This window comes from Monodelphis domestica, chromosome 7, assembly GCF_027887165.1.
Source record: "Monodelphis domestica isolate mMonDom1 chromosome 7, mMonDom1.pri, whole genome shotgun sequence".
Taxonomy (NCBI): Eukaryota; Metazoa; Chordata; class Mammalia; order Didelphimorphia; family Didelphidae; genus Monodelphis; species Monodelphis domestica.
This window is the reverse complement of record NC_077233.1, coordinates 146033379-146059583: the sequence shown is the minus strand read 5'-3', so window position 1 is coordinate 146059583 and position 26205 is coordinate 146033379. Positions and strand designations below refer to the sequence as shown.

At 36.4% G+C, this 26205-nt stretch overlaps 1 protein-coding gene across 6 annotated transcripts in view; it reads right to left on the bottom strand.

Moving 5' to 3' along the window:
- PDPK1 (3-phosphoinositide dependent protein kinase 1) overlaps positions 1-26205 on the bottom strand; it is a 137577-nt gene that overhangs the window by 19055 nt on the left and 92317 nt on the right. For all 6 annotated transcript variants that reach the window (XM_056805774.1, XM_056805775.1, XM_056805773.1 and 3 more), the window contains 4 exons: positions 22880-22948; positions 22047-22143; positions 17429-17602; positions 2315-2532 (listed from right to left, as the gene is read on the bottom strand). In XM_056805774.1, coding sequence (XP_056661752.1) covers positions 2315-2532; positions 17429-17602; positions 22047-22143; positions 22880-22948 — 558 coding nt within the window. The remainder of the gene's footprint in view (positions 1-2314; positions 2533-17428; positions 17603-22046; positions 22144-22879; positions 22949-26205) is intronic.

Sequence of the window (26205 nt, the reverse complement as noted above, 5' to 3'; positions counted from 1 at the left end):
GTTTCTTAAACTAAAGTTAACTCCTTTGTTCTGAGAAATTGTTTTCATAATAAATAATTAATTAAAACTTTTTAAATGGAAGGAATTTTCTTGGCTTTTAACACCCAGTTAATTAATATTAATTCTTATGTTTACTCTAATGAATTGTTTTTATAATGCATAACTTTTTAGTGACTGGCAAAAACATAAGAAGATTAAATAGTGATACATCACATTTAATGTAAAAAAAATTTATAAAGTATTCTGATTCATTATGTAATTTGATCTTCAAAACAACCCTGTAAAATAAGCAGTGGATTTACCCCCTTTTCATAGATATTAAAACTGAGGCTCAAAATAGAAGTATATTATCTAGGAGGACAAAGTTTCTAAATGGTAGAAATGGGATTTAAACTCAAATTTTCTGAGTTCACATCTACTGCTCATTTGACACAAAACTACAAAACTAAAAAAAAAAAAAAGCTTTAGGGAACAATAATCAAAGCTAAGTAGAGAAGCTTAAATAGAATTTTGTCACACACTAAAGGAGCCAGTAAGACTAAAATGATGCCCAGAAAGAAGATGTGTGCTCTGAGAAGGGCCAGTAGGAAATGTCTATTAGCAGAAACATATTTTTTTGGCAATCTTCTGAGTTTTTCTACCTTAGCTCCCTCCCAAATGAAGGTTTTAGGAAGGGAAAGGTCGGTCCAAAAAACAACCAATTTGCATGCATCCTCTAAAAAACAAACAAAAAAAAAGGTTAAGCCTGCCCATAAGGCTCCATAATAGCCACCTATACTTTTGAAAATGGACTAATAGCTATAGTACAATATTATTTTGAATAGAAGAACAGGCTGGAATGAAGTTCTATGGAATCAATTTATATAATTCACCTAGAATTTTTCCAAAACACTTCATTAGGAAAATAAAAATCCATTTTCAGGCAACACAACTACTTGTAGGGAAATTTTACTTACTTTCTCATCATCACTTAATGAACAAATTTAACTCATTTTTTATAGCTTGGAACAAATTTTGTTACATATTTGTTGCATTTTTAAAACACTATTGTTTTTCCTAATTAAATTGTTACCTAAAAACAACTTTTTCTGTTGGACTGAGAGTCAAAGATGATGATGTATAAAATCACAGACCTTAGAAGGACCTTACTCCAAACATTAGAACCACTACACATTCCTGCTAAGTAGTCATTCATCCTACACTTGAAGACCTCCAAATTCACAATCTACCAAGGCTTCCTATTATATTTTTGGACAAACCTCCACAAATGAACCAATGTCAAAGTAACCTCACCAATGCACCTCTGTTATTCTTCTCAATGAAGCTTTAGTAGGCTCCCATTGCCAACTGAATAAAGAATAAATTCCTGAGTCAGCACTCTAGCATATCCATAATCTTGTTTTAATCCACCTATTGAGCTTTAATTTTATATTATTTCCTCTCCCTCAAGCAGTCTATGGTCCACTCAAATTGTATTATTCTTTATCCTCTATTCTTGTGCTTCCTTCCTTTCATTTCAGTTCCTTTACTCTAATAATACCATAGCATGCCTAAAATAAACTTCTCACTCTTCTTCCTCAACCCTCACCTAATAAAGTCCTCTTCCTTGAGAGCCCAAATCACAGAATATGCCTTCACAAAGTCTTCTCTGAATACCCCCTCCACACTACCCCCAAATCCCAACCCTAGTCATTTTCACACTGAATTTTTCAGGGACCTCTCCAATAAGACACATATCACTCTAAATTGCATCTATTATTGTATACTCATCATTAAGAACAGGATCAATATTATATCTGTCTCCCAGGAAAAAGCACAAGGCATTTCACATAGTAAGTCATTTTTAAAAATAATTATTTAAAAAACTTCCATAGTAAGGATATTAATATATCATAACCAGGAATTCCACCAAAAAGTTAAGAAAAACTCTGCATTAACATGATTCAGATGGTTTGTGAGAATGCAAGCTTTTGAGCCCTTGCACTGCTACTTTCCTGAACTATAAGCCTGCATTATCATTGCTATATCTCTTATTGCAAAAACATAATGATTGTTCTTATGCTACTTTCCTGAACTATAAGCCTGCATTATCATTGCTATATCTCTTATTGCAAAAACATAATAATTGTTCTTATTAACTAACTTCCCCCAATGTTACACTATCATTTTATAATACTAGAAAGGCAATCGGCTATTTATAGCCACAAAAAAATATCATTCAACTAGTCAGGCAGAAGTCACCTTTTAAGGAAAGTAAATAGTTTCTATATCCTTCCAATAGCAACCAAACAAGTTAAAAATTAAGAGCTCTTACCATGGATTTCCACCGGCCTGCTTCTCCAATAATAACCTCTTCTCATCTTCAGAAAACTGTAAGTCCAGCTCAAAAGAATTATTGTCCAGATCATGAATATATTGGTCTATATTGCTGCCTGACCTTTGGGGCAGGCTAGTCTCCGAAGCAGACAATGAATGGGAAGAAGTTGAAGATGAAACTTGCATGCAGCCAAACTGGCTGAGGAGATTATCATACTATGGAGAGAAAAAGAGGAAAGTCATTATGAATTTCCATTGGTTTACACTAAACTTCTCATGTGTTCTACATTTAAAAAGGCTGCACCAAACAAAATCCTAAGATCAAGACTTCAAATATATATTGCACAAAAACATGAATCCAAAAACAAAGAGCTAAAAAAATCAACCCTCCTCCTCTCTGAACAGACATATAATACACACCGTCTTCTTCAGATGAGCTAGATAATGTGTAAAGGGAAACCCTTTCTCCTAGGGTCTTGAACTTTCTACTCACCTGAGCAAGCCCTAAAAGCATGACTGGAAACATAGGGTTACAAGTCCAGCTCAGAGACTAGTTCCTGAGATGTTTTACAGCAGGCCACAGTGAAAGGAGAAAAGGGGTTTTAGGGGCTGGAGTCTTTCTCTTTTTATAAACAGCGACCACAATAATATTTTTTAAAACTAATATTATATTTCCAAACAAATTTTTAAATATTACATTTCACATATTACATCTGGCATAATATTATTTTTTCAATATTACAATAAGAATTGTACTATTCAGTATAAAAGAAAAATGGCTAACAAAACTATTGTGGGAAGACTCTGGGAAAGAAACATTTGGCACTAAGCAAATACAAAATAAGGAAAGAATTCTATTTCTAAGTAATGCCAGCTAATCAAGATTTGATCTTAAATATGACAAACTAGTCAGGACCATAATAATAATTATAGCTCATATTTCTAAAGTGCTATAAGACTGCGAGTGTTCTCCTTATTAACAACCCTGTAAAGTAAATACTACAAGCATTACTAGCCCGTCCCATTTCACAGCTGAGGAAACAGTCACCACACTGCATGTTAGAAACAAATTTCCTTTTCCTAGAACATATGCCTAAGCCACCCATCCCACCCAATTTCCAGGTTGCAAACACAAGAAGGTAATACAACACATGAACATTATTTTCACTTGCAGTTTCAGGATGTCCTGAGACATTAATAAGATCAGAACCTATACCGTTACTACTTCCTAAAATATTTTCTTTAGCTTTCTAAATAGTACAAGAGTGGAACACAGAACAAAACTAGGGAAGATCTGTCCCATATTAATTAAACTATTTGTTAATTAGTATTACCTAAAAATGTTGCATTTCTGATAATTTTTAAAATTAAATTTTCTCATGCTTTCCTGTTTGAAAGCAACAGTCCTACATTTAGAGTTAGAAGGCCAAGATTCATCCTTGTTTACAAATTCTAGGTCACTCCAATATAATGATATCTTGGTCACTTAACTTTCATTTACTCTCTTAACTTTCATTCTTTAAGATTAGTGGAAAATCTAAAATCCCAAATTTCTTCCCGGAAAGTTTTTATGTAACATAATTAAGAGTTTACTAATAAAAATCTGCTATAAATAATCATGCCATAACACAATGTACAAGATGTTCATTAAGAATAATAGACTAGTCTAAAGGTCATGGAGTCTGGGTTTAATAGAAGCAAAAGAAATGACCCTGCTTTTTGATGTAACAACATGGAATAACATAACACCAGATGGATATTCTAGTTTCACTAGATCTGTTAGATATATATTTCCTGAAGGATTCCTATTAGTTCATTGTTTATTATTTAGGAGCTAGTACCTACTATGTGCCAGGAATAAGCACTTTACAATGATAACATTTGCTCTCTTCAGAACAAGGTAGGTGTTATTATTATCTCCATTTTGCAGATGAGAAAACTGACGCAAACAGAGGGTAAGTGATTTTGATAGAGTCACACAGCTGTTTAAGTGTATGTATAGCTGGATTTCAGGTCCAGTACTGTAATCATTGTGCCATTTAGGTGCTTTTTCCTTATTTTCCTCCTGTCCAACTTAATAGCTCACATTTCTAAAGTTTAAAAAGCACTTTCCTCACAAAAAACCCTGTGAGGCAAGTAGCACAAGTATTCTTTGAAGTAAAAAAAGGAAAAATGTCTTGTCAATGACTATAAAGTGCCAACATCAGAACTAGAAACTAGTGATCATTCCACTAAAGCTTGGACATACTTCCAGTTGATGGAAAATTACTGATATCCAACTCAAGTGTGTCTGTGATTACTTTTACAAGTTGTTAAGTGCTTACTTACTTTGTCCAATGCTAATCTTTTTTCAAAAATATTCTTTTTTAATCTCTCAACAAACAGAAATGCCTTTTGAGGGCAATATTGAAAACTGAACTAAACACCCATTAAATTACCTACTATTAGGTAAAACTGCAAGAGCTATTAATTAACAACACACATGATGTAATTATTAATAAAATTAATAAATGATAAGGAGAAAGATGGAACATGCTACTGATATTTTCTCAGCTTGGCTATAAAGTTTAATTGAGCTAGTAAAAAGTTTTCTCCATCATGTCCTAGCCAGGACTAGGCCTAATGATTCAATAATATCCTCAAGTTTCTCATTAGTTCTCTATTCTCTGTTCTCCACCAACTTTGCTGATTATTTCTGGCACAGGAGATCTGAGTAAATGACCAATGGACAGCAAAGAGTAAAAGAAAAATGAAAACTATGATAGTATCACAGAAACTGTGATAGATAGATAGGACAAGACAGAAGGTGGCCAATCCAACTTTGATTTTTCAGATAATCAATAGAAAAAAAATCCTACTCCTTAGGAATCTCTTCACCTCTGACCCATTCTTCCCTCTCTCTCCCAATGTCCTGCTTCCCTCATTCCAGATAGCCATATGAACTAATTCTATCACCTGAACTAACCAAAAAATATGACCACTCTTACTGGGAACAGCCATTCTCATTCCTCCAAGGGTAAAGGCCCAATCCAATTTTTTTAAAAATAGATTTAGAGTCTTTAGTAAGGTCATCAAGTCCAACCTCCTATTTTACATTAAGGAAATTGAGTAAAAGAGAGGTTTTGTGTCTTGCTGGGGGGCCAAACAACTAATAAATATCCAAGGCAGGATTTGAATTCAGATCTTCCCGACTCCAAGGTTATATAGCCCTTTGAAATCTCTATTACCAGGGTAGCTAGTTAGTACAGCTGATAGAATACTGGAACAGAAGGAAGGAAGGAACTTCTATTACAGGAGGGATAAACTTTTTTCCTACTTTCTCCTCTCTCAATAAAATCCTACTCTAGATGACTCCACAATCCTTTCTGTTAAAAGCCTAAATTCGGTCAATATTTTCCAACTCACAAGGAATGCATCCCTCCTACCTTCTAGCACTAAAGTAGCAGAACTACTCATCCTTGCACTACTTAACTTCATCTGCCATTCATGTCATGTTTATGAAATTTTCTGCAAAGTTTTAATTAATACCCTATCTCCTTCCTCTATGTCCTTTCTATATACTTCAAATATTACCCTCTTAATGACTTTAGCAAACACTTAGGCTCTACTGCTCTCCCATTATTTTGTGCTTTTATCTTCATCAACTTATAACAAGAGCATCACAAGCATACTAAAGTTAGGAAACCTTCATAATACCCAGTACAAATTCATCTGTAAGACCGTAATTTCTGTGTTCCTTCCCTTGCCCCACCCTGCCACAATCATCATCATCAACAACAACCTCAACAAATAAATAAGTATTAAGTATTTGATATGTGCTAGGCTGTGTTCCCTGCCCTCAAGAAGCTCATATTCTAATGAGGCAAACAACAAGCAATTAAGTCTGTATAATGCAAGATTGACTCTAGCAGTAAGGGAACCATGAAAAGTCTCTTGAAGAGGATTAGATGTGAATTGAGTCTTGAAGGAACATGAAAAGTCATGAGGTAAAGGTAAGGAGGGAGAGCATTCTTTGCAAAGGAAACAGCCAGGAAAAATAACAGTCAGGAGAAAAGACATGGGTAGAGGTAACAGAGAACCACTGGAGTGTACTGAGTTTGGTGAAATGTTCAAACCTGGGCTAATTTTGGAAGACCATTTTAGCAGCAGAGTGGAGGATGGACTGGAGAGAGATTTGAGGTAGAGAGAACACTCAAATGACTACCGCAAGTGTCCAGGTATGAGGTGATAAGGGCCTGAACCAGAATGGCAGCTACATAAGTGAAAAGATGGGGATACATATGACGACCCTTAAAAAAATTGCACTTGTTTTCCTCCCACATATTTACCAAACTTGTTCTTCACCTATTTCTTCTTATATATATATTATATATTTCTTCTTAAGTACGTTGATCCAAACCTGCTGTCAACTCATTGCTAATTCCTCTTCCATTTCCAAAACTCTTTCAATAAAGCAAGTAAAGACCAGTCACAATTAGTGCATCAACTCAAACAATGTCTCTCATATTAAAGTGGGAATAAAAAACATACAAACTTCAAAAAAAGGTACAAAGTCAAGGAGATGTTGTGTAAAGTAACTTGGAGTCTGATTACTGAAGTCCCTTTCTTAAGTCTCTGCCCCTACCCTAGGCTTTCCTTTTCTGACCTAGTCTAATAGATTTTGAAATTATAAATTTGGTTCCAGCCTAGATTTATTCTCTCAGTTGGATTCCCACCCAAATCCTATCCTTCTTTAAAAAGAAGGGTATTAACTTAACCCTAGTAATTATAGTATAGTTTTATGCCATCCTAATGATATTAACTCATGGTCATTCTCTTACAAAGGAAGGTCACTAATTACTCTTTAATTGTCATATTCATCCCCACAGTTCTTTATCCTCTCAGTGAACTCTGTATTACACACCTAGCCAGAGGCAGCTTAGTACTCAACTGTTTTATTTCATATGTAAGAATCTTTACTTTCCAATGAGACTATAAAGTTCTTGAAGAAAAAAGTTACATCTTATACTCAACTTTTATTCCTCTTCAAAATAGTAGTGGGAACAATGAAGGTGGTAAGAAGTACTTATCTAATAACCATTAGTTATTAAGCAGTTTCCAAAAGTGAGAAGTAGAATTATTGTACAGTTTGCAATTTGTAAATATAGACATGGAGAAAAAAGAGTGAAAGAGAAAGTCTAAAAGTATTTGCTATCTATAACCCCTGCATCAGTGACCAATAAAATTTCCCTCAATTTCTTACCCTTCAAAGCATCTAGGTGACACAGTAAATAGAATGCTAGGCTTGAAGTCAAAAAGATCTGAGTTCAAATTTGGTTTCAGACACTAGCTGTATGACCCAGGGCAAGTCAGTTAATCCTGTTTGCCTCACTTTCCTTGTTTGTAAAATGAGTTGGAGAGGAAAATAGCAAACCATTCCTATATCTTTGCCAAGAAAACCCCAAAAGGAGTCACAAACAGACAAGGCATAAGTGAACAAAAAACAGGATGAATTGGCTTGGGGAAAAATTGTTCTTCCTTAAATACCCCTGTAAGGGGGGCAGCTGGATAACTCAGTGGATTGAGAACCAGGCCTAGAGATAGGAGGTCCTAGGTTCAAATCTGGTCTCAGACACTTTCTAGCTGTGTGACCCTGGGCAAGGCACTTGACCCCCAATTGCCTAGCCCTTACCATTCTTCTGCCTTGTAGCCAATACACAGTATTGACTCCAAGACAGAAGGTAAGGGTTTAAAAAAAAATACCCTTGTAAGATAAAGATTATTAATTCTATTTAAAACTACTCTATGAAGGAAACCACATCTAAAATAAAGTGATTTTTTTACCCCTCAATTCTCCTTATCCTTGTAAATTGAATAGGGCCAAAAACGGAAGATTACTCAGTATTAACTCGTTATTTAATAAGTGAAGTCAAAAATAAGTTCCCAAACTTGACTTTAGTTTAGGATATCCACCTTTTTTAAAGGATCACAGAAACCAGTTCACACTATAATGGCTTATTAGTCCCACTCTGTTAGTAAATGACTCTCCTTATTTAAGAGCATGAATAACCATATCTTCCTTACTCTAAATATAGAAAACATTAAAATTTATTGACATTTGGATGCTAAGATTTCGTATTTTCAATACTTTCCATAAGATAACAATTCATATAGGTTTTATCTTGTTTGACCTGTCTTTAAAACAGTATTATTTCCTTAGGTTACATATAAGTTTTATAAGCTTATATACTACATATAAATACATATATGACTGTATGTTAAGTATAGTAGTATCATTACTATATTTAAAATTATATATTAAAGATAAATGCACATGGCTTTATCTGAATGTTTCATGAAACTTTCAAATTATATGTGGTTTTTTGTTTTTCTAAAGCTAAAAAGGCAACCCAGCAGCAAACAATGTCAGTCTGCACTTTAAAAACAGAAAACAGAATTTTAAGTATCAAAAGGGCAGGAAGTCCACAAAAATATGCATGTATAAAAATGTGTATGCACATCATCCTCCAAAAGGATAAGCCACCACATATACTGTAAGCCAAAAACAAAAATTCTAATTTTATTCATTTTAAGTCTGTAATATCTAAATAAAACAGCCAGTGTGTTATTTCACAGCTATTTCACTCAAGCATATTAACATGGAGATTTAATATTTGGTGTATTTGAAAAGAAATTTGGTTTTGCAAACATGGCCAAGACATAGAAATAACAGCAATTACCAGCCCACTTAGTTTAATAAGATTGTGTTCATTTTTGCTTATAAAAAAGAAAAATGTAAATAATTAAGAAGAAAAAAAATAAGATGAAGGATTCCATCAAATATAAAAAGCTTAACTATCCCTTCCCTTCCGTCAGCCTAATTATCAACTTTCTCATGCTGCTGTATAACTCAGCACATAATAGAGATGAAAGATGGGAAGTAAAAAATTCTCATTACAAATTCATCTGCAGGAAAATCCAGAAATACATAAAATATTTATTTTAATGACATAATAATGAGCATTAAATTAGGACAAGTACATGTAGGTCAAATATATGGCACTGGACACTAGCTAATATGATCAAAGAATTGTCACTTCATTTCTCTAAGCTTTTGTTCTTCATCTCTAAAATTAGAGTATGTTAGGGTGAGTGAGAGGAGAGAAGTGTGGAGGAAGGTATGGTACCTGGACTAAGATGATTGATAACCTGTTTGCTCTAGGTCAGAGGTTCTCAACCTCTCAATTTGTAGCAATGAGAATACATAATGCATATCAGGTATTTACATTCCAAATCATAACTGTAGCAAAATTACAGTTGTTTTTTTTTTAAACCCTTACCTTCTGACTTGGAGTCAATACTATGTATTAGCTCCAAGGCAGAAGAGTGGTAAGGGCTAGGCAATGGGGGTCAAGTGACTTGCCCAGGGCCACACAGCTGAGAAGTAGCTGAGGTCAGATTTGAACCTAGGACCTCCCATCTCTAGGCCTGGCTCTCAATCCACTGAGCTACCCAGCTGCCCCCTCAAAATTACAGTTTTGAAGTAGCCAACAAAATAATTTTTTGGTTTGGGGTCACTGCAACATGAGGAACTGTATTGCGGGGTCACCGCATTAGAAAGGTTGAGAACCACTGCTCTAGGTATATACTAGAAAATGATTTCTCCCCAAAAAGTTTTAAGAGCATCTACGTGACAATTTTGCACTCCTGATTCACCTTTTCAAAATAACAACATATTATTGAACTAATTTTTTCCAGAAGACCTGACAACTTCAGAACACATAAAAGCTGCTAAAACCAGAAATCAATTTCAATATATGTTAACTGCAATGATAACAAAAATACTCAGATACACTGTCTTTTAAAGAGAAAGAAAGAGTGCATATAAGCTATAGTATACTTAAGTAAACATAAGTATGTATGCTGCTAGAAGGTTTAAAAAATTATTTCCTTCCTCCAGCCTAATAATGTGCCTTCCAAGAAGTTCAATTTCATGCTTTTTTTGCCTTCAAATAGATACTGAAGTAACATGGTAAATATACAGAAAACAATCTTAAGCAGATTGGATTATAAAGTAACCCAAATAAAGTTCCATTAGTCACAATTTGATGCAATAGGTTCAGGAACTCAAAAGAAAAAAATATTGAAGGGTAAGTAAAACTCTCTGTGCTTCTTTACCCTCCTATTGCATTCTGTTGCTTTAGTTAGATTGGCATATCATCATCATATACCCATGAAAGTTCTATTCTTTTTCATGATGATATGGAGATGACCATAAATGCCTGAAGACAATATGAATGGAATATATAATTCCTGCATGCTCTACTAAGCAGGGAAGGCCTAAAATGACAAATGACTTAAGGAATATATTTATCTACTAAATCACAACTTTTGCAGTTTGTTTGCTATCTCCTGATTTGTAACAATGAAGATGCTTAACCTAACAAAATCAGGGATGTCTTAGGAACTTTGCATTATTCCACCCTACTTTGTCTAACAAAATTGGGAATGTCAGTAACCATACTTGAAGATTAAGTGTTTAGGGGGATGGCCTTTGATAGAGAAATTGACAAATCAGAAACAGCTGACAGACCCCTGGGCTGTCCTAAGTCAAGCTTAAGCTACAATTGAAACGAAGGTAGAATCATCTAGGTTTTTGTTTTTTTTTTCCCCACAGGGCTTCCTCTCACCTGTCTCTTTCCCCGGAGATGTGGCTCTGGCTGGCAGCATGCTAAGCATTCCGACATCTTGGCGTGGTGGCAGCTAATTGTCTGGTGGTAAGCTTGCGCTTGAGCTAATTCAGGTTCAGACATCTTGGCTGAGCCCTCTTGGAGTTCAGGCTGATTCCTTCCTCCTTTACCCTCCAAAACTTTATCTTCCTAGAGCCTCTAATCTTTCCCCCTGCACAAGCCAGGCAGGAGAAATCCTACACCCTTTCTTTATCCCTTGTTCTTAATATCTTTCCACTATATTAATTAAATCACCATAAATTTCCAGCTGACTTGGGTATTTTGTATTTGGGATATCCCATGGCAACAAATAATTAATATAGTTTAGGTCACAACACTAAAATTATCCTTTACAGTTTTAGCTGACCACATTGGTTGTGACGAAATACCCTCAATCTTCTTAACTTTCTCTACTTCTTAACCTTTTCTCTACTGTGACTATCCCTAAGTTCAGCTTTTCATAACTTATTTTGATCAGCTGTAGAGGTAAGTAAATTTGGATTTTTTTTCCCCTCTCTCCTTAAATTAGATAGAATACAGCTGTTTTTCTTTTTCTTTTTCTTTTTTAATCCAAAGCAGGAGGACTGGGAAAGCTGTTTAGCTACAAATCTCCTTTCCCTCAGGAAACAACTGCCTAGATTACTCTTAATTAGGAATGAGTGGAACCTAAAGAGAGTTTTGACCTTTCCCTGCTCCTCACGTGTTTTGTGAAGCCCACTAGGAAAATAATTACAAAACACATATATAAAAATGAATGCTACATTCTTCGACATTTATATGGCGGTTGAAGAATTACGGACACTGAGGAATTCAGCATACCTCCAATTTTTCATATTATTAGGTAATGTCATTTTTGTACTCCTCAGTACTGTGCTTAAGAGATGCTAACATAAAAAAATTATTTGAAGTTGAAATTCAGAAAAACACACAAAATTCCAAAGCTAAAATACAAGAAATTATACAAGAATCTGAAGCTAAAATACAGAAAATAAAAAACATGCAAGACACAGAAAAATTAAAAAAAATTTTGAGGATAAAATGCAGGAGAACATACAAGCCCAATTGGATAATTTAAAATGTTTCTTACAGGATCAATTGGCAAACATCCACCCTGAACATGACAGACCTGTTTCTGTACCTCTAAATGAGGAAATTTCCTTCCCCGAAATAGAGATGGAAAACACTTTGCCTATAGCTCAGTTAATAGACTTGTTCTCTCATGGTCTACAAATCTTGGCTGAACGGAATCCCCAAGACCCTCCCCTGCAATCCCAGTTTCTCATGTTCCTTCTCCTACACAAAACCAAATTCCAGCCCAAAGGAAATCTCGTCCTTCTAACGAAACTAGTCTTAGTCAAACTAATCCACAAGTACCAAATTCAATCAGAGGCCCGTTTCCTCTAAGAAGTACCTGAAATAGGACAGAACAAGGATGTGGTGACTCTAAGGCACAATATACCGTTTAATCCCCAAGAAATAAATGAATTTACACGAAATATTCCCACATATGAACAAGATCTCTTTCTAGTAACAAAAAAAGATGACAGACATATTTTTTTCAGTATAATCTGTCTTACAAGGACATTGAAAACTTGCTACAGGTTTTTTTTAACTGAACGTGAGAAAAATAAAAACTGCTCATGTCAACAAAACTTGTGGGCACAATGCAGCACATTGACCATCTCAGGATCCCAAATGGGACTATAACAACTCAGAGGATTTTTTGCAACTATACCATTGTAGAGAGGTCATCTTAACAGCAATGAGAGAGTATGCAGACAGTACATATAAGTGGACAGAATTTGAAAAAATTAAGCAAAATGAGGAAGAGACACCCTCCAGATTCATGGATAGAATAATCGAGTTTGGGGGTAGACACCTGGATTTTGACCTATCTAAAGAAAATTGAATAAGACAAGTTAGAAGGCACTTTGTCAATAACTCTTGCAAAGTGATTAGGGATTATTTTAGAACACATTGCCCAAGATGGCCAAAGATAGACCTTAAAGAATTGCAAAAAAACAGCTCTATATGATTCAAAGGGAAACAAAGAAAAGGAGGAAGAAAATAATGATCTCATGGAGGAAATAAAGAAAGAATTGAGATGTTTAAAAGATAAGATGGCTAAAATGGAAAGTGGGCATGATACTCAACCAATGTCACTTGCCCCTCTCCAGGAATCTAATTATCAATCCATTACTTGCCAATTCTGTGAGAAGAAGGGCCGCAAAATGAGAGAGTATTATTCAAGGTTATCAGAAAGAATACACAGTTTAATAACAACTACAGAAGTGATAACTATAGAAATAACTATAATAATGATAATGGAAACCACAACTTTAGGAACGATAACTATAGGAATAGATATTGGGAAAATGTTAACTCAAACCAAATCACTCCACAACAATGTAACTTAAGTGGTGGTTGTCCAAAAAATACTCGGAGTGCTAATGCCCCTCAGGGGGGTGCCCTTCAGGGGATGCCCAAGGAACTTCCCAAATACTATGAAAGTGTCCTGAGGGGACTGGGGCACAGGAATCAGAGGATACAACCTTTTGATTTTCCAGACCCTGATGTCCTACTACCTGTTGTCCCTATCCACTGCCCCCCCATACTAATGAACCCCATGTTACCTTAAAGGTGGGTAACACCTATTATGATTGTGTTTTAGACACTGGAGCTTCCAGGTCTGTATTAAAGAGTACACCTGATTTACATTGTTATTCTGTTGGCTGAGAGAATGTAATGTGAGTGTCAGGAATATCCCAAAGGGTTAAAAAACTTTCCCCTAGAATGGTGTCTGTAGGACCACAAGAGGAACAATATTCCTTCCTTTTGATGTCTGATTCCCCTTTAAATTTGCTAGGTAGGGACCTCCTATGCTAACTCACAGCCACAATAACTTGCTCCCCAGATAGTTCCTTATCATTGGAAATACCTGAGGAATCTTTAAATTTACTCCCTGTAATTCTCTCAGAGAGCCAGGAGGCAAAAGAACCTCCCACTTTTGAAATACCCACAGATATACCGGAGTCTCTTTGGGCCACATCTTCTGATGTAGACCTACTTAAATCAGCTATTCCAGTGCAGATTAAATCTAGTCCACCTCCATCCATTCCTCAGTATCCTCTCTCAAAAGAGGCAATAGAGGGTATTACCCCAGTAATAAACTCATTAATTCCACAGGGAATAATGATCCCTTGTAAATCTGAATACAACACGCCCATCCTGCCCGTTAAAAAAACAAAAAAGGAGCCCGATGGCAAGCACCTCTATAGATTCGTACAGGATCTGAGGGCTGTGAATAATCACATTATAAAGAGACACTCCGTAGTTTCCAACATAAATACGATTATTTCCTGTATTCCTAGCACAGCTACATACTTTACAGTAGTAGACTTGTGCTCAGTTGTTGTTTTTTTCCATTCCTATACATGAGAACTCCAGGCATATTTTTGCTTTCACCTGGAAGGGCTCAAATATACATGTAGTCATCTGCCCCAAGGTTACATGGAAAACATAAGTTATTTGCACAAATTTTGAGCCAAGACACAAATAATAAAACATTTAAAAATAGCAAATTAATCAAATATGTAGATGATCTACTCTTGGCTTCAACAAACACAGAAGCATGTCAGGAAGATAGTAAACACCTTCTTTTGGAACTGCACAAAAAAGGACATAAAGTCTCGAAGGATAAGGTTCAGTGGTGTCTCCCCAAAGTAGAATATTTGGGGTTCATCCTGACTGTGGGTGCCCGCTCTATTTCTCCAAAACAAATTGAAAATATTCAAAATTTAAACACTCCAACCACTAAGAAACAGTTGAGAGCAATTTTAGGAGCAACAGGGTTTTGTAGACAATGGATTCTTTGCTATGGAGAAATTACTAAACCCCTTATAGCACTAACAAGGGATTCAGTCCCTGAATCCCTCAAATTAGAGCCAGAGCACTTGTCAGCTCTATCAGATCTAAAACAGGCTATCCTGTCTGCCCTTGCTCTAGGCATCCCAGATTACAATAAGCCATTTACTTTGTATGTACATGATCAAAGAGGAGTAGCTTCAGGTGTTTTAACTCAGATTTTGGGGCCTATTTGGAACTATGTCCAAAGGGCGATAAAAGACTGTCTGCCCTTTGATCCAGCCATAGCACTGCTGGGCTTGTACCCCAAAGAGATAATGGACAAAAAGACTTGTACAAAAATATTCATAGCTGCGCTCTTTGTGGTGGCCAAAAATTGGAAAATGAGGGGATGCCCCTCAATTGGGGAATGGCTGAACAAATTGTGGTATATGTTGGTGATGGAATACTATTGTGCTCAAAGGAATAATAAAGTGGAGAAGTTCCATGGAGACTGGAACAACCTCCAGGAAGTAATGCAGAGCGAGAGGAGCAGAACCAGGAAAACATTGTACACAGAGACTGATACATTGTGGTACAATCGAAGGTGATGGACCTCTCCATTAGTATCAATGCAATCCCTGAACAATCTGCAGGGATCTAAAAAAAAAATACTACCCACAAGCAGAGGATAAACTGTGGGAGTAAAAACACCGCTGAAAAGCAACTGCTTGACTACAGGGCTGGAGGAGATAAGACTGAGGAGAGACTCTAAATGAACACTATAATGCAAACTCCAACAACAGGGAAATGGGTTCGAGTCAAGAACACATGTGATAACCAGTGGAATCATGCGTCGGCTATGGGAGAGGGAAAGGCGGGGGGGGGGGGGGGGGGGGGGGAGAGGGGAGGAAAAGAAAACGATCTTTGTTTCCAGTGAATAATGTATGAAAACGACCAAATAAAATAATATTAAAATTAAAAAAAAAACAAAAACAAAAAAAAAGATTCTGGGGCCTTCTCGACACCTAATTGCTTATTATTCTGCCCAACTAGACCCAGTAGCATCAGGAGCACCACCATGTCTTACAGGAGTAGCCTTACTAGTGACAAAAACTGTTGATCTAGTATTAGGATGCCCATTAACAACTATGTGCCCACATGAGGTAGAAGCATTATTGCTAAGACATAGAACACAGGCATTCTCGGATCAGCAAATTACAAGGTATGAAATAACCTTGTTAAATAACGAAAACATTACCTTAAAACGCTGTACAACCCTTAACCCTGCCACCTTGCTTCCAGATTTACCAACTTCAGAAGAACCATTACACAGTTGTGAAACACTAGTGTTCATGGCAGAAAAGCTTTGAGATAATCTCTTGGACACTCCCTTAGGCAATCCAGATCTGGTCTCATTTACTGATGGTTTCTCTTTTATGAGGGATGGCATACACTCATAGTCATAGAATTTGCCACTGAGTGGTCAGCTTCACTGCCCTCTAATATTAGTGTTCAAGGGGCAGAACTCATAGCTCTGAAACACTCCTGTATAATTGCCAAGGATAAAAGCACAACAATTTATACAGATTCAAGATATGCCTTTGGCATTTGTCACTCTGTCGGGATGCTATGGCTCCAGAGAGGATTTTTAACTTCAGCTGGAAAATCTATAGCTAATGCAGAAATTATTAATGAAGTTATTTCTGCTCTCCAGTTGCTGGAAGCCCTAGCTGTAGTTCATTGCTCTGCCCATACAGGTGGCACTGACCTTGTCTCTAGGGAAAATGATTGAGCAGATGCTGCTGCAAAGCTAACAGCCATAGAAGGGCCTGAATTAATTTTAACATTAACAACCACTGATGACTAAAATTTATCACTTTCCTATAATGAAAAGGAAGTGGAAAAATGGAAGCAAAAATTCAAAGCAAAACAAATTAATGGAGTATGGGTGTCATCTGAAGGAAAACCCCTGTTCCCTAGAAGGTTCTATCACCAAATCTGCCAATCTATTCATAAAAATGCTCACTTTGGCACCCAGGGCATCGTGGACTCTGTTAAAAGAGTAAAGATAGCCCATAGTGTAACTACTATGGCCTCTAAAGTGTGTACAGCCGGCTCTACCTGCCAAGCATATAACCAACATGCCTTTCGTGGAAAAGCCTTTGGTGGGAGTCCTCTGGCTTAAACACCTTTTGAGAACCTACAGATAGATTTCATAACAATGCCAAAGGCTGGACATTATAAATTTTGTCTAGTCATAGTAGATCAACTGACTAGATGGCCGGAAGCATTTCCTGTGACCCGAGCCACAGCGGCTTTTGTTGCTAAGGTGCTTTTAAAAGAAATTATTCCTCGCTTTGGCCTGCCAGCACATATTGATTCAGATAGAGGAAGTCATTTTACTGATTCTGTCCTAAATCAGATATATTCTTGCTTGGGGAAAACTCCAAAATTCCATGTTCCATATCATCCCCAGAGCTCAGGCCAAGTTGAAAGAAAGAACAGAGAACTTAAATATATGATTGGCAAATTATGCATATTATTACATACTGACATACATTTCCATAGCAGTCTTCATCATCTTCAGACATAGCAGGTAAGTATGCTGTGAGCTTTGGGGGTGTCTGGTGCTGCAGATCCTCCCATGTAATGGATTCAAAGAATGGATGATCTTTAAGGGGCCCATACCCATCCATTTCTTCACAACCTAATCGCTTTGTGGAATCTAAAACCTTAAAGAAAAATCATAAGTAAATTTCCAGTCAGAAATCAATCAAAAATTATTAAGTAGCCACTACAACCTTAGGTGCTATGTAATGAAAAGAAAATTCTGTTCAATTTATCTAAAGATTCATGGAAAGCATGACAATTCTATAATAGCCAACTAGTCTAGGATTGTTGTAGTTCCTGCAAAATTTCCTTTATAAATTGTTACTGTAAAATATTTTGCCTACATTTCATGGGTTTCATTCTTTCTTTCTTTTTTTTAAAAAACCCTTACCTTCCACCTTAGAATCAATAATATGTATTGGTTCCAAGGCAGCAGAGTGGTATGGGCAAGGGGGTTAAGTGACTTGTAGCTAGGAAGAGTTTGAGGTCAGATTTAAACCTAGAACCTCCTGTCACTAGGCCTGGATCTCAATCCACTGAGCTACCCCCAGCTGCCCCAGTTTCTTTCTCCCTATAATTATAGTAAAAAGTGATTAACAAGTACACACATTAAAATAATTTCCTAAATAAAATTGAAGTTTTAACAGCAAAATAAATGATTTAACGTAATCTATTCACAGACTTAATGAAATTTCCCTCAATTTCCTAAATGAAGGTTGCATGCTGAGAGCTAAGGTGGCAGAGTAAAGGACACTCCGCTCCCCTAATCTCTACACATATACACACACACAAAGAAAATAAATTGCCTCAAAATAAAGGAAAGCAGGAGGATAGATAAGAAGAGAGCATAGCCCAGGCAGTATGGAATCTGTGGGAACCGGCAAAACTCAGACCAGCTCAAATGTTGCTACTCCACCAGAGGCAATGAAGCTCCAAGCCCAAGCCATAAGACATAGGTAGAGAAGGTAGATAGGGGAAGGTGGAGGACTGGCCCAGCTTAAGCCACAGGGCATAGGCAGAGAAGTCAGAGAGAGCAAGAAATCTCCAAATTCCCATGTGGCAGCAGAGCACATGAGGCAGCAAAGCCTAGAATAGGAGACCTGCCCAGCCCAAGTCACATGGCAGGGTCAGGGAAGCAGCCGAAAGGGGATCAACCCAGACCATGAAAGAACAAGGGAACTGGTAACATGGAGTACTGAATCTAGTTGAACAAAATAGCTGCAAGCATCCCAAGCAGAGCAAAACAGCAATACCATCCTCTCAAAGACACAACATGGTTGAAAAAAGGCAGTCAAGCCTACCCCAAGTAACCTAGAAGAGTACTCTGCAAGTTTGGAGCAATGCTCCTTCTACCCCCCCAGGAACAAAGAAGAACCTCAACAGATAGATACAGCAATGGATGGATGGATGGATGGATGGATGGATGGATGGATGGATGGATGGATGGATGGAAGGAAGGAAGGAAGGAAGGAAGGAAGGAAGGAAGGAAGGAAGGAAGGAAGGAAGGAAGGAAGGAAGGAAGGAAGGAAGGAAGGAAGGAAGGGAGGAAGGGAGGAAGGGAGGAAGGGAGGAAGGGAGGGAGGGAGGGAGGCAGGGAGGCAGGGAGGCAGGGAGGCAGGGAGGCAGGGAGGCAGGGAGGCAGGGAGGCAGGGAGGCAGGGAGGCAGGGAGGCAGGGAGGCAGGGAGGCAGGGAGGCAGGGAGGGAGGGAGGGAGGGAGGCAGGGAGGCAGGGAGGCAGGGAGGCAGGGAGGGAGGGAGGGAGGAAGGAAGGAAGGAAGGAAGGAAGGAAGGAAGGAAGGAAGGAAGGAAGGAAGGAAGGAAGGAAGGAAGGAAGGAAGGAAGGAAGGAAGGAAGGAAGGAAGGAAGGAAGGAAGGAAGGAAGGAAGGAAGGAAGGAAGGAAGGAAGGAAGGAAGGAAGGAAGGAAGGAAGGAAGGAAGGAAGGAAGGAAGGAAGGAATCAGCAAATAAATAAATGGACAAGCAAATAAATAAATAAGTCTGGAAAGTGAGAAAAATACAAAGAAAAAAACAAACAAACCTGAGCTTAGATAGTTTCTTCAGTAACAGGAAAGACGATAATACAAACTCAGAAGAGAAAAACAATGCCAAAAAGGAAACATATGAAGCCTTAAAAATAAATGTGCAAAAATATCAGGCCCAAAAAGAACCCTTGGAAGAACTTGAAAATAAATTTAAAAATCAAATAAGCTGAGGGGAAAATTCACTGAAGAAATCAACTCCCTAAAGTTAGAACGAATTAAAAGAAAACGGAGGTAACAAAAATATATTTTGAAGAAGATGACTCCCTAAGGAATAGAATGAATAAAATGAATCTAACTCCTCTCTCTTTCCCTTTCCCTCTCTCTCTCTCTGAAGAAAAAAATTTCCTAAAGTCAAAAGCTCAAAATTTCACACAATTATAACTCTATCCAAAAGATTTAGTGAAATGTGAAATCACTCACATTGTGTGAGTTTGCTACATCTATTCCCTGGGGAAAGCTATGGGAAATGTAAGAAAATAAGAGGTTGATGTGTCTTCCAGCACTGTTACATATTTTGTTTCAGCCACCAACCTAGTTCTTTCATATTAAAACAAGAGTAATATAAAGGCTACATAAGTTTCCTGACTTGGCAAGGTTTCTATAGTTTAAAATATTAGAATCACAAGGGAGGTCAGTTGCTAAAGTTCTAATAAACATTATTTTTATAAGTTTCATGTTAACTCGTATAAGCCTTTCCATAAAATACAATGAAATTCCAGTCAACATGCTATTGGATGGAGAATGTTGGTATAATGGAAAGAACCCAAGCCTGAGAGTCACAAAACTTGGGTTCAAGTCCAAGTTCCAACATTTTAAAAATTCTTTGACCCTGGGTAAAGGACTTCAACTAAGTCTCCGTTTCTACAACTGTAAAAATGGGGTCAATACTTATAACAGAGATTTCATAGTTATGAGGAAAGCACTTCAGCAATAGTAAGGCATTATTACAAAAATGTCATTTAAATTACTGTCCATGAATGTCAGCTAAACATAATTTATAATGATCTACCTTGTCAACTATCATTGTCCCAGAATCAGAAAACTCACATATTTAATAAAAACAAAAAATACAGAAAACCTGGCTAAAACAGGTTAAAGAGGTTTATGGGCATTGTTTCCAAATACTGTCTATTTCCTGACCCAACATGTACATATGGGCACTAACACTACCAATTACTAGAACTGGTTTTTTCTCCTTACATTCTGTATCTAGTCCAAAAATGACTAAGGCCCTAAGGCGATCATACAAAGTGTATGTCATTTCAGATACTCTACATGGGCATAAATTAAGAACTGTAATTGTTAGATCCTCATTTCAGAGACCTCATTGAGGAATTCTGTAATGCTTGCCCATTATCAGAACACCACATGTGATATGTTTATGGACAAGATTATTCTATAATGCTAAAGGCAAGTTCAGAAATGTGGGTTGTGCTGATTCATGCCACTAAAAATAATGCAAAAGCCTACACAGTCAATACCTTCTTCTGTCACCTCACCTTGGACAGCAAAATCCTAATCTATGTTAGAGAGCAGTTGTTCCAACATTAGCAAAGACTACTTATGTATACCAATATTGGGAGCTATAATATCAATAAAAAGTTCTAACACTGAATATCAGAATTCTAAAAGGCATTTCACAGGAGATCACTAGCTCCCAACCAATGTAAGACTTCACACACTCAAACATGAGAATTCCAAGAGTTCAGTTTTCTTGTCCATAGACACACATCTCTGATCAACCAAGTAATAAGTTAGGATTTCTTCCTTGGCTTAAACCTAAATTCTGAATAAAAGTCCTATTTAGCTGCCATAAATGACTCAGTTGACACTTTAGTCACTTATACTGACATTAAAGAGTATTACAGACTAATTTCAATGATTAAAAAATTCTAAAATTAGAACTTTAAATTTTATAAAATATAATTTTAGTTAACAATAGTAGCTTAGCATTTTATTCTATAAAATACTTCCTTCAAAACATCCCATAATGTTAGTAGTATAAAGATCACCCTTATTTTACATATAAGTAAATGAGGCTCAAAGAGGTAATGGAATTTATTTGTGATCATATGGTGAGTAAGTGTCAGAGTCAAAATTTGAACATAAGTCCAGAGCTTATTCTACCACTCATCATGAAAATCTTTGCTAACTCTCGGAACATACAGTTTTAGTAACTTGTACTCTAAAGTAGGTAGCATAAATCCTGAAGTCAGGAAGATTCATATTCTGAAGTTCAAATCTGGTCACAGAATAATAACTCTGTGATTCTGCTCAAGTCACTTAACCTTGTTTGCCTCAGTTTCCTCATCTGAAAATAAGCTAAAGAAGAAATGGCAAACCACTCCAGTATCTTTGCCAAGAAAACCCCAAATGGGATCACAAAGAGTCAGACACAACAGAAAAATGATGGAAACACAAAAAGTCAAAGAAATTATATGAAGTTACAAAAACTGCCTTCAACATAGATCAGAAAGGAATTTTTACCCATAGTACACCATAATAAAATGAGACATATACTTACCAAAAGTTTTTCCACAAGATCTTTTGCTTTAGGGAAGAATTTTTCTGGAAAGTCATATTCCAATTTAATTATCTTCTGAAATATAAGATACTCATTTCTGGCAAAACAAAAGCAAAATGATTCATCTCAGAATCATGCAAACAAGCACTAAACCTAAAGCTTCATTGCTATTTTTTAATTGTGCATAACCAGTTATATTCAAACCAAAAATGCTGTTTTATCTTTGCAATCAGCTTTGAAGGTAAAGATTTCAATCTGCAACATGGACAGTGCAGGATATTGTCCACTCCTCTCCCCTAAAAAAGGAAGGTCCCCCCAAAATTCTTATAACTGTCATAACTAGTAATTGAAAAATAGTGAATTTTAATGTTGGGAAAAAAATTTCAAGGCAATTTAAAACAATCTCAATCCTCTTCTATAACATACCTAACTAGCTGTTATCCAACCTGAAATCATCTTCATTGACAGGGAACATACTACCCAACAACAAAAAAAAAACCATTCCATTTTGGGACAGGTCTACTAATAAATTTTTCTTTATAACAAGCATAAGTCTGTCTTCCTGGAATTTCAACTCAAATTTAAGCCCCCCCAAAGCCTTTCTCTACTCACCTCCTTACGCATCTGGCTATACCCTTGAACAATGAATGCTCAGATAAACCGGTAACTTCTAAAACTTTTTCCCCATATTTTAAAAGAAGATATTGAAATTTTATTAATATGTAATTAACTACTAACATTCATTTTATTATAAGAATATTATTGGAAAAATAATAAATAAAAAACATTGAAATCTTTAAAAAAAAATTATAAGAAGGCTATATTTCTCTTACCCCGCTCTAAATGGTGGTAATCCTGCTACAAGCTGGTATATTATACATCCAAGGGCCCATAGGTCTGAACTTTAAAATGGGGGAAAAAGAAAAATATCATATTTGAAAAGGACAAGTGGCATAACATATTTCATACTTCAAATGATAAATTCTGTTAATATGCTTTGAGAAAATAAAGTTCACTTTTAGCACAAATCATATCTTTTCTTTTAAAACAAAAATCGAAAGCATAACCTTTGCCAAATTAACTTTTCATACCATTCTGATAATTTTTCAATAGTGAGTTCATTTTGAGAAATAAGACAACAAAGTGATGATCAGTACTGTTCAGCTAAGTTGTGATAATTATACTATAAAAAACTCATGTGACTTAGATACAAATAAAAAACATGAAGAAGGAAATGAATACTGTAGTATAGTGGCTGATAAACTGTTAAGACCCCAGGCACTGGGATATTTACTATTTAACAAAAATTGCTGGAATAACTGGCATCAGTCTGACAGAAATTAGGTATAAACAAACACTGACACCATACACAAAGATAAATACCAAATGGATGCATGACTTAAGACATAAAAGAGGAAAGCAGCCCTAAGTAAATTAGAGGAACAAGGAAGAAATTACCTGTTAGAGATGGGAAAGTTTCAAGACCAAATGACAAGAAGAGAGAGGATTATAGAAGATATGTATGGGCAATTTTGAGTACATATAATTTAAAGGTTTTTACATGAATAAAAGTAATATAGGTGAAATTTTAAAGACCAACAGTAACTAGGGGGAAAATTTGCAGCAGCAAGACTAAGAGTCATTCCCCAAAAAAATAATCAAAGGATATGAATAGGTGGTTTCCAAAGAAACCACCAAATAAACAATGATAGAAAATGCTTCGAACCATTGTAATTTGAGAAATGAAATTAAAGAAACTCTGAGGTTCCACCTCACATTGACAAAGACAAGAAATGAGAAAAATGACAAATGTTGGAAGATTTGAGAGAAACCAGGAGCATTAATGTGCTATTGGTTGAGATGGGAACTCCTACAGCCATTGTGGATGAAAATTTGGAACTATGCCAAAAAAGTTACTAAGCTACACATATCCTTTAAACCTACTATACACTATTAGACCTATGTGGCAAAGAGTGAAGGAAGAAGAAAAGAATTCATATATACAAGAATATTCATAGCAATTCTTTTCATAATAGGCAAAACTGAAAACTAGAACAATTTACTTACTATAGTTTATCAACACAATAGAAGCTTGTGTCAGAAGAAATGACCAAAAAAAAAAAAGATTTAGAAGTAGCCAGGAACACCTTTATGATCAAATGAGGAATGGAGTGAGCAACCCTCACCAGCTCACAATCTGAGAAAGTACCTCCTCTGTAGATGGAGCCAGGGTGCAAATTGTCACCCACAGAGCAGTCAAACCAGCCTAGCTAAAGCAGTAATGTACAGCAAGAAAGAAGATGCAGCATGGTGTAAACCTTAAAATTTCGACCCTACTTTATAAGATTGGATTAAGACCATTCCCCATTTGGGCAGTGAACTCTACTTAAAGCAGGAATGTGAGAATTCTACTTTACCTACTTGGGTCTGCCCTAGGGGAAGATAAAGTTGTAAACTCTTTTCTGAACAATGAAAAGTACTTAAACCCATACTTTTCTTAAGCTAAGTACCTATAAAGGTCAAGCAACTTGTGAATTTACAAGGAACAAAGAACTGGAAAACTTACTCAGAGCTTTCCTGGTGTGAATTACTCAAAAATCCACACCTTCTTAGGTGTGGACTAAGAATGGGCGGTCCTTTAGAAACATCTACAATGATTGGTAGATGTAAGGACTTAGGGGAGGTGACAGAGGAAATTTTGCCCTTAAAAATAAGAGCTCAGAGAAGAGCAAAAGATCTGGTTTCTGATTCTCATTCTGAAGGAGAGCTCCTTGAGGAACTCCTCTGAGGGGCTCTGTCCCTCTGGAGTAAGAGCTCTGGAGGCTCTTGAGAGAGGCCCTTTGAAACAATCTCTGGCTGGAAGACTCTTTGAGGAAGGACGCTGGCCTGGTGTCATTAGAATTCCTTACTTAGATCTTATGGGGTGTTATAAAAAACTGACTGATTTCTCTTTTAAGACTCAGGTCTAGGCCATATTGGCTTGAGGCCCTTCATATTTATTCCTTTCTTACTCTCTCTTTCTTTCTTTGATTACTCATTGTATTGTTAATTAAAATCTCTATAAAACCCAATTGACTTGGGTATTTGAATGATTGGGAATATTTCCCTGGCGACCACCTTATATTTGATTTTAAAACCCAAGACACTGTAGTGAAACATATTTCTGTGGTCAAATTTACTCACCCTCTCTTATATCTATCACAATTTATATCTTCCACTATTTTAATCACTACAGTTTAAGACCTCAACCATTTTAAATCTCACAATGGGTTGGGAATATCAAACCACTACAACCATAACTATCATCGCCCATCATACTCTGATGAAAGTATCCAAAGACCCAGAACCCAAGAGCCTTGGAAACAGCTATGTTTCTGAAGTGGAAAGAAGTATTGATGGTCAGTTATAAGGGAGCAGGGGCCCAGGTCAGAGAAACAAAGTAGAGAGGAGCACTCGCACATGCAACTTCAGAGGCTATGGGTCTCTTCCTGGGTAAGATGAGAACATAGACCAGAAAAAGCAGTGACCATGTATCTCCTCACATCACACAAACTTTGAAACATCAAAAACTTGCAGACCCCCTAGAACTAGTTCTGAAAACAGCAGTATGAGAAAAGGCCTAAAGGTTGAGACAATGCCTCCGCATTTACCAGTGAACAGAACCCAACTTTACCATAAAGTTTGAAATGAAGTGAGAAGAACTGGGAGACTATTGTGCACAGTTACAATGTAGTTAAGTGATGATCAACTGAGAAAGACTTGGGTACTTTGATCAATATTAATGATCCAAGATAATTCCAAATAACTCATGATGAAAAACTGCTATCCAACTCCAAAAAGAGAACTTATAACCTCAGTGCAAATGAAGTGTAATTTTCTCACTTTCATTTTTTTACTTAAAAAAAAAAATAAGGCTAATATGGAAATATTATATAGCTTGATGATTTCACATGTATAATTGGTATATTTCTTGCCTTCTCAATGTATAGTAAAGAGGGTAGGAAGAATGGAGAGAGTCTGGAACTCAAAATTTAACATGAATGCTGTAAATAAATAATAAAATTTTAAAGGATAAAAAAAAAGAGAAGTATTGCCTTCTGCTTTCCCACTGTAGCCTAAGAGCCATGAAAACTTCTTATCTGATTTACAACTGAAATTT